The 9682-nt window shown below is 46.6% G+C and overlaps 1 protein-coding gene across 1 annotated transcript; it reads left to right on the top strand.

Moving 5' to 3' along the window:
- The first annotated feature begins 4515 nt into the window (after nt 1-4515).
- Nucleotides 4516-7550, top strand: HOXA11 (homeobox A11). Its single transcript, XM_010124211.2, has 2 exons — nt 4516-5219; nt 6747-7550. Exons 1-2 carry the CDS (start codon nt 4550-4552, stop codon nt 6977-6979), a joined length of 903 nt encoding a protein of 300 aa, XP_010122513.2. The 5' UTR covers nt 4516-4549; the 3' UTR covers nt 6980-7550.
- The last annotated feature ends 2132 nt before the right edge of the window (nt 7551-9682 follow it).

Below are 9682 nucleotides of genomic sequence, written 5' to 3'. Positions count from 1 at the left end.
ACAGCACGGGGGTCCCATCTCGCCGACGTTAAAAGAAAAATTAACTATTATCTAAATTATTTGAAGAATCTTAGATAACTGTTGTAAGACTTCCTTGTACTGCAGTGTTAAGGGGTATATTTAGAGTTTAAAAACAAAACCAAAACAACAACAACAAAAAAACCACAACAACAACAACAACAAAACGTACATTAGTATGTATAGCTCCTTTCCCTAGCGGACAAAAACGCAAATAGAAAACAAGAAGCGCCAGCTAAGAACTTCTGAGTCCGAAATATTTAAAATCCAAACAATAACGATGTTTTTCTGAAGCTGCATTCCTGGCAAATTTTGCGAAGAATTATCGCCTCTTGGCCTTATTTTCACTGGAAAAGGTGGGAAGGGGTTGCGCTTTTCCTTGGCAACAGGGTCGCGAATTCCCTAATATTACGTGTTGTTTTTTTTTTTTTCTAACAAGTCTTTGCAGTCTGTAATCAGCCCGGGAGTTTATAAAACACCGACCTAATTCCTGAGATATTTTCTCCCACTCGAGCCGTAGCACCCCTCATCCTTTCTCCACGAAAGGAGCAGCAGCGATAGAAGCCAGCGATCGTGTAATATTTTAATTAGCTCCTCTTGACGCAAATTCCTTTTAGCACAAGTTTCTTCTGTTAATTACAGGCACCCACCCTGTTGGGAAGGTAAATGGTCGGCTTCAAATCTTTTTCCAAGCAAAACAGGGTAGAAAAAAAAGACAACAATTTAGATACTATAGAACTTGACCTTTTGGAGACGAGCGGTAGTAAGTTAAACAGTTCCCTTTGCACGCCATCTGTATATATAAGAGCTGGGCTATCGAGGCGTCCTAGCTCTGTTTATATTCCTCCAAAGAAGACATGTAGCTTTTTCTCCTCGCTTTGTTTAACTTAGCTATGGGTAAATGTGCTCACAGCCTCCCCACATCTTGGCCACGCTAGTCCTTTAAAAAAAAAAAAAAATCCTTCAGCAGAGCTCCCAAATTCAGGGCGGTTTTACCCTCTCTAATCCGGCCGAAATAACACGGGAAGGCGTAACGAATGCATTTTGCTTCTCCAAACGAAATGCTTTGCCTTTGTTTATGTTGTTTGCACTGAGGTTAGGGAGGGGAAGGTTCGATTTTCCCCCCTTCCTCAACGCGGAAGTCCCAATTACTGTATTAAAAGAGCAATTCAGCGTCAGACCAAATAATCAACATTGATAATTGTGCTGAGCGCAGCAACTTAACAGCAGGCTCCCTGCAATTACCCACACATTCCGGGGCTTTAAGCGTACATTATCTCTTGTTTCACTTAACAGCAAATAAAGGGGGCAGCAGCCTGTGCCTTGGGTGTTTACCGGCTTCCAGGCGAGCTGCGCCCGTGGCAGCTTCCACCAGCACCCTCCCAGCTTTTTGGGGTCCCTTTGCGCTGCAAACGCGCTGGAAGCCATAGGCTGCTCGCTTTGGGGAAGAAGAGGGGGGGGAAAGGTGGGGTAGGAGGGAGCTGGAGCCATTCAAAAGCAGGCATCGGGGCTGCACGTGTGCAAGCGCACATATGCCCAGACACACGCACGCACCCACGCACAGGCACACACATGCCTATTTCCAGTCGCCTTCTCGCCCTGCTTGCCTTGATTTCCCTTTGTCTCCCAGCCCCGGCCTCTGGTGCGGCACAGCCTCAGCCCCGGCCGCTGAGGGGAGCGGGGAAGAGACCCCCGTACAAACCTGCGCCGGCTCTGCTCCCCATTTCTAGCCCCGAGGTCGGAAATTTATTGAAATGCAAGGGGTAGCGGGTGGGTTGGGGCGGTGGTGGAGGGGAGCTGCACCGCGTCCGAGGAGGTGACGTCCCGTGATTAAAGCCTTGGGCAGCTCTGGCCTGTCTGCTCTGACACAAGCTGAAGTTGACTGCCAAAGTGCTATAAAACCGCAGGTCAGTCTAGAACTGTTTTCGGTTCTCCTAGACGCGCCGTGTTCAATTATAGCCTTAAAAGCCCTCATACAAGTGCAAGAATTTGTTTGCCATCACGTAGAGGCGGGGCGAAGCTCTGCAATGGTGGCGCCTTTGTTATCTCAAAGTCACTGAAATCCTGATACATTCCTTTTTGTTCGAAGGGAGGGGTGTCTGCCTGTATGCAGGGTGCGGGGAGAGGATTCTCATGGACCGAACTGAAGATGGGGAGGGGGGAACGCAGGGAAGATAAACAATGCTCAGGTAGCTTCCGACCCCCCCCCCCCCCCCCCGCAAAAACTAGAGGTGGGGGGAATAAATGCGAGCAAAAGTATAGCGTTGAAGAAAAAGCCAACCAGAGCTCTTGCAAACCCCCCACCCCAAGTTAAAAAAAAAATAGAGAGGGAAAACCCCCAAACCCTTTTACAATCCCTAAACGACGCTGCAGTTTTCTGCTAGCGGTTTTGACGACGTGCGATGGCTTTCCATCCACTTTCTCATGAATATATCAAGTTGGAAGATCAATTCATTAATTTCAAGTTCAGCTTACAGACGTGCAGTAAGCATAAGAATTTCTTGCAGGAAAACAAAATAAAGAGTTCATTACAAGGATATGTCCAGAGCGTTTGATTTGTGAACGTAACCCTTGTAAAATAAGAAAAAGGCATATAAACATTAATGCTAATAAATTAGTTCACTCCACTACAAAGTAATTACTTGATAATATTGAATTTACAGCTTGAATTCAAACGCAATAGTTAACTATAATGTAGGGAAAATACATAATGAGAATATTTTCTCTGTGCACAACATGATTAGATTTGTTATTGAGTCAGTTACGGTAAGCTAAGCAATAAATAAACAAATCGATGTTGACATTTAAATACCGAAGATATCCAGAATTTACTAGAGAACTTTCTCCGGATATATAAATACTTCTACAGCAACTGCAGAGGAAGAGGGGGGAAAAATCCAAATATTCTTTCCCTAACATTTTCGTTTGCCTTCCATTAGCTTCCAAAGTCCGCGGGGACACGGATCTTGAGCTACGTCTAATTTCCTAAGAGCACCGACTTCACAATAGCTTTCTGCCGTTCTGTTTTTCTATTTTGATTAAATCCAGCCGGAACCCAAATATTTCTTTTCTGAAATCGAGCATCAGAATCGCAAAAAAATATTATTTTCCGCGAGCCTAGGGATGTCCATGCCTCAAAAGGTGCTGTATTCTTTGGCGCATTTCTCTGTTTTCTTTGGCTCTGCTCGTTCGGTGGGGTGTGCATTTTTATTGGCAGAGAAGTACTTTTTAGTCTCTGCCCTGTACAATCCTCTTTCTATATCATCCCTTTCATGTAACAATAGTAAAAGTTTAACCACGTTTTTAAAATAGATCTCCCTTGGTCTCAGTCTTCAGTGACAGTACGAAGCTGGGAAAAAAAAAAAAAAAAAAAAGGAAAAAGTATCTCGGTACGGCAAGTTTGTTCCTCGGGGTTAACAGTATGTCAAATAATTTTAACTAGGCTGCTGGTAATTAAACGCGGAGTGTTTGTCAAGCCGGGGCAGCCCAGCATCCACTGGTTTTCCAAGCATTTAGCGGCGGCGTTGAGGCGGGGAGATCAGCAAACATCCTTCGGCTCCGCGGTCTGCAGTCTAAAGGGCTTTTTCTGTCGTGGCGAGTGAGGCAAGGGGCTGTTCGGAGGTGGCGAAGAGGGAGAACCTGCGTCCCGGGAACCCCCGGCAAAGCCTGGCTGAAGCCGAGCCGGGTATTTGAGGTTAATATGTAAGTAAGGGAAGGAAGACACTAAGCGCTTCGGAAGTGAACATGAATGCAAGCATGTAATCTATTCACCATGAAAATCAGTGCAGACTTGACCCTGGCACATTCTTTCTAGTAACGTTTCCAGAAAAACCCTGCGGGGTGAGGGGCTTTTATTTTTTTCTTCCCCTTCTTTTCGGGGAGCGGGGAAGCCCAAACCGAACCAAAACAAACTGAAAATGAAATAAATTTAAAAAAGAAAAAAAGAAAGAAAAAAAAGAAAGAAAAAAACCCCGGCGGATTATTTCTTCAGGAGCGTTTCCTGCTCGGAAGCAGCTTTCCAGAAGAAACCGTGCCTGCATCTCTCCCATGCCCCCCGTCTCGGAGTGGCCGAAAGCCCCAGTCAGCGCCCAGACGGACAGAAAGGTCTCACCTAACCCTGGAGGGGGGAATGTGGGGGGGTTTGCTAAGCCTCTCTGCTCCAGAGACGGCTAGTTCCAGGGGCCGGGCGGCTTTGTGCTTCCCCCCCCCCCCCCCGCAAGCCACCCCCCAGCCGGCCGGGGCTGGGCTGGCCCCTCCGTTGGCCGGGGGCGAGCTGTTGCTTCCCCCCCACCTCCCTCCCTACTCTTCTCTATCCGCGACGGCCACAAAGGGGAGCGGGGGGCCCGGGCCCGCCGCTCGTCAATGTCAACGTCGGGCCACGTGACCGCGCCCCCCCGCCGCCGCCGGGGAGAGCTTTCCACGTCAGCTTACGTCTCCCCATCCCTTCCTTCACGGGTCCGCTTCAAAGGGGCAGCTGCGTTAGAGAATGATGTTAAGCTCAGCTAATGCGGAGAAGCCGAGGTAGCCCCTAATGATGGATTTTGATGAGCGTGTTCCTTGTTCCTCTAACATGTATTTGCCAAGTTGTACTTACTACGTCTCGGGTCCTGATTTTTCCAGCCTCCCTTCTTTTTTGCCCCAGACCCCGTCTTCTCGCCCTATGACATATTCCTACTCCTCCAACCTACCCCAGGTCCAACCTGTGAGAGAAGTTACCTTCAGGGAATATGCCATTGATCCCTCCAGTAAATGGCACCCCAGGAACAATCTGCCCCACTGCTACTCCGCAGAGGAGATCATGCACAGAGACTGCTTGCCGGCCACCAACACCGCCAGCGTGGGCGAGATGTTCGGCAAAAACGCCGCGAACGTCTACCACCCCACCACCAACGTCTCCTCCAATTTCTATAGCACGGTGGGCAGGAACGGGGTCCTGCCCCAGGCTTTCGACCAGTTTTTCGAGACGGCTTATGGTACGGCGGAAAACCTGGCCTCGGCGGACTACTCGGGAGAAAAGAGTGGCGAGAAAGCGGCTGCCGGGGCGGCGGCGGCGACCGCGACGGCGGCAACTTCAAGTTCGGAGGGCGGCTGCGGCAGGGCGGCGGCGGCGGAGAAGGAGAAGGAGAGGCGGAGGCGGCCGGAGAGCAGCAGCAGCCCCGAGTCATCTTCCGGCAACAATGAGGAGAAATCCGGCAGCTCCAGTACGTATAAAGGCAGCGCCCGAGCGCTCTTAGCGAAGGCAGCTTGAAACCCGGCGCACCGCCGCTGTTAAATTTTTATATGCTGTTTTATAAGCATATAAGGTTTATGAAGGGCCTTTAGATTTCCCCCAACAAAACTTTGTTATAAAAGGCGAGATCACGTGTTTAGTGCTGAAATTGGCCGTGAAATACCCACCGGGCAATGGATGCCTTAAAATTTTTTTTTTAATTTCTCCTTCCTTTTTTTTTTTTTTTAAACAATAATTTAAAAAGAGCTCTGTGGTCAACTCTCGAAAATATAATAACGTACTTTCGGTGCCTGTAAATTCAGCAAAGAAAAAAAAAAAAAAGAAGGAGATCCCAACTCCTTTGGTATCAATGTAATCCAGCGATTTTATAAAAGCCATGTGTTGCACCAGAAGTCTAGTTAGGAGCTGAATTCAAAGCCTTCGCCGTTTTAACGATTGCGCTAGAATAGCGTTTAACAGATAAAGTAGCCGCCTGAACTGTAGCAATATATTAAAAGAAACAAATTAACCTAAAGCTGGCCTTTTTTGTCTAAAGGAAGCCATTTTACTAAGGCACTGGGGCAATTACGTGTTGCCTTCTGTCCAACAGTTTGTTACTTACAATTGTTATTCAATCTGTCAAAGTCTGATTTTTTTATGTGGGCTTTTTAAAAGGCAAAGCTAGTGTACGGCTCGGAAAAAAAAAAAAAAAAAGACCTCGACAATGAACTGTAACAGAAAATGAAGTTTTTAAAGGGATAGCAGCTACGTTTAAAGGAAAGAGCTCCTGAACCTTGAAACCTTTTATATTCTGCTTAGTGAACTTTAAAACCGTAATGGCTAATCGAGAGGAGAATACCTTGGTGCGGTGGAGAGTGCCAGTTGGGGGAAGACGAGGCGCCTTAGCCCTGCGCTCAGGGGCTTTTCCTCTGCAGGGGAGGCAGAGCCGGGATCAGCCCAGGGAACAGGGGCGAGAGCCGAGCGGGCAGGGGATCGGGGAGGGCTGGGGTGTCCCATGTGTCCCCTCCCCCGGTGCTGGCTGCCTGCTGCAGCACCAGGTGATGGCCTCTCCCAGGGCAGCGCTGAGAGCCTGGCTCCCGGCGGGCAGCCCACAAAGGCTCGCAAAATCCGCAGGACCCCCTCCCTCCCCGCAACACACACACACACTCGCCACCACCACCCCTTCCTCCAGCCGCCCTCCTCCCCGCCGAGGCGGCGAGGCCGGATCCCCTCGTCTCGGCAGGGGTTTACTCCCCTCCCCTGGGAATTTCTCAGGGGCTGCGGGAACCGGAGGGTCCCGGTGAGTCCCTCTCCCAGACTGCCCGCACCCTCCAAGGCGGAGAACCGGGGTCCGGCCTCGGACCTGACAACGCCAGCCCCAGAGCTGGAAAAAAAAGAAAAAAACAATAGCGTTTTTTCCATATTAATAGGTTTTGCCTGAGTGTGTTCCTCCCCTCCTCAGCCCCCGCCGCCGGCCACCGCCGGGTCTCAAATGCTTCTGCCTTTTTTCGCTCCACAGGTGGACAACGCACCCGTAAAAAGAGATGCCCGTACACCAAATATCAGATTAGAGAGCTAGAAAGGGAATTCTTCTTCAGTGTCTACATAAACAAAGAGAAACGTCTCCAGCTCTCCCGAATGCTCAATCTGACCGACCGCCAAGTGAAAATATGGTTTCAGAACAGAAGAATGAAAGAAAAAAAAATTAACAGGGACCGGTTACAATATTACTCAGCTAATCCACTACTTTAAAACTCATAGCGCTTTTCAAGACGAGATTAAATTCAGATTTCGCCCTTGACAAGGTCAAGCCACGGGGTTACGTGGAGGAAGGAGGTGTGTATCTGGTGGGACTCGAATAATCCAAGGTTTTACATACATGTAAATCTACTCTGGAACTGCAGTGATGGGGGTTTTATATATATATATATATATATACATATCAACTGGAATCGATTTGCTTTTGACACACATGGCATCCATTTCCAAACGTGCACGTCACCTCCGAGTGCAAAATCCATACCTCTTACCTTTGCAGGCACTGTGGGCTCACCCTGCTACCGCTTTCGGCAGGCAGGAAAGGCAGCGGGGCTCGCACCCCTCCAGCCCTAAGCTCGCCCAACCTCGGCCTTCTCTCGCCCCTGCACTGCTGTGGAACAGCCGGATGGACATGGCCAGGTCGAGCTCACCCAAACCAGGACCACCGGCAGAATTTAAACCCCGGGAGAGAATCTTTTATCCTTTTTCCTCGGTGGAGAATGTCTAGTTTAGATGCAGGGCTCCGTTGCCCAAGGCTTTGAAATAAGAATTTAAGGGGCACACACACACACACACACACAGAAAATTAAAGGGAGGAGGGGATGACATGGCTACACCCTCATGAGGCCAACCGCCAGCAGTTGTAATATGGATGTAGTGATGGGTATGGTAGCGTTTCCTTTGGGAGGTATGGGGGTAAGGGGAAGAAAGAGAACTAAATGAAAGACCTAATTATTTACTTTAAAAATCAGGTATAAATTTGCCATATACCGTAAAGAAACAATCACTGAAAAAAAAAAAAAAGCGAATGTTCATTAGCTCTCGCTTTATTTATGACAACTGCCTATGCGTTGCCATCTTCTCGGAGACAAATCATATTTAAATACTAAAAATAAAAAGTAAAAGAAAAAAAAAAGGAGTGAAATTCAGTGTTTTAAACGAAACAGCTCCATAAAGGAAACTAACCTTCTGGCTTCTGGCTCACAAACTTTCTTCAGGAAATACCTGTGGAGAACGACAGTTTAGCAAATACCACACAACACTTAATTGAAACTTGGAGTTGTGCAATGCACTAACATTGGATCATTAAAATAACTTGATCGCATGTTCGTTTAAAGGTGACTAGTAACGAGCTTAGACAGAAGCCAAACAATGTAAATATGGTCATTTTGTTGTTGTCTACTTTAAATGTCATGAGCTCTACTTTGTCGACCAGTCGATGCAAAGAATGGAGAGTTGTTTGGAGTTATTTTAAATATCTATAAATATATATATTTCCCTGCAGGAACCAAAGCGTGAAAAAAAGAGAGAAATTTAAAAAATAAAAGAGAAAAAAAAGGAAAATATTTAAAATTCTATATCAGTTTACAAAGGGTACGGTGTTCTATCGTTAAGGTAATTTGCTGTTGAGAATATCTGAATGTATATTTCATACAGGAACGGTGTTTTACAAGACTTGTAAATAATTAAAAAAGAACCCATGACCTATTTTGTTTGAATGCCTTTTTTTTTTCCTGTGTGGGTTTTTTTCTTGTTGTTGTTGTTGTTGTTCCTTTGGGGCTAAATGGCGTGGTATTTCTTTACATGTGCAAAAAAAAATTGTGATAATAATGTTTTTTTTTAATTAATAAATTTACCGAATTGATGTAATTTCTTTGACACGTTCACAAGATGCAATATCTTTATACGACATCACTGTTTTCAATATGCATAATCTATATGTATATACAGTTTTCTTTTAAAATATGGAAGTATTTGGTTGCATGTATGCAGTGGAACAGCGCACAAGGAAAATAAAAAAAAAAAGGAAACTTTATATTTTTACTCTGGTATTACGTTACTGCATGTTCTTTTATCCAGTGTAACTCTGGGACCCGAAACGCCTTGTGACCTTGTTCAGTCATTTGAGGCAAATTATTATTCTTTTGTGAACTTCGCCGTTAAATCCTCTACTCTGGAGTTAACAAGTGAAGCTAGGCTTGTTCAAGCATCCTTTCAGAGGGTCGCAGGAAAAGGAAAATGAAGGATGTTCATAGTTGGCTGCCTGTTAGGCCTTTTCCTTGTCATGCCAATGCTGGCAGGCCAAGGTCCTGTGCTCCAGGGTTTGGTGTGACATTGCTGTTTGCTCTCCACCACGTGTGTCCAAAAGAAGGAAATGTTTGTGGTATCAGTAGTGTTTGGGCCAGATTTTATAAGCTTGGCACCAAAGAGAAAGCCCAAGCCAGCCGATGGATGTGGCCAGAGGCATGAGAGTCCTAAGATAATTGTATTGAAAAAAAAAAAAATCCACATGGTATTGCGGTGGAAGTGGACTGTTTGAAATTGTCCTTGATCTCCAAGGCAGGGAGAGGGTGGACTGAGGTGGGCGGGGGGCCTAAGGGGAGGAGGGCTGGAGGGAGAAAGTTAGGAGGGAGGCAAAAGAAGACCCCAACAATAGCTGAGATAGGAATGTGTTTTGGGAAAAGTCTTTGAATCTTACATGTTGACCCTAATCCTAATCAGGAGAAGAAAGTACATTCTGTTTTCGCATTGTTTACTGGCTTTGAACTTCTGTATTGCTTGGACATCACCCATAACCTTGAGGTGAAGGACTTACTGACTTTGGGCCTTTGTTGACAACCGCCACCCAGCCAGACGACGGCTACCCGAACGAAATGTTAAAAAGTGAGGGGGGGGGAAACAAGGAGACTTTGTTTG

Source organism: Chlamydotis macqueenii, chromosome 2 (assembly GCF_036417535.1).
Source record: "Chlamydotis macqueenii isolate bChlMac1 chromosome 2, bChlMac1.mat, whole genome shotgun sequence".
NCBI classification, from domain to species: Eukaryota; Metazoa; Chordata; class Aves; order Otidiformes; family Otididae; genus Chlamydotis; species Chlamydotis macqueenii.
Note: the sequence above shows the minus strand (reverse complement) of the source record. Positions and strands in the feature narration are given on the sequence as shown.

Coding starts and splice junctions, on each gene's coding strand:
- HOXA11 (XM_010124211.2), top strand. CDS start 4,550: ATGATGGATTTTGATGAGCGTGTTCCTTGTTCCTCTAACATGTATTTG. Junction 5,220..6,746: donor GGAGAAATCCGGCAGCTCCA/GTACGTATAAAG, acceptor TTCGCTCCACAG/GTGGACAACGCACCCGTAAA.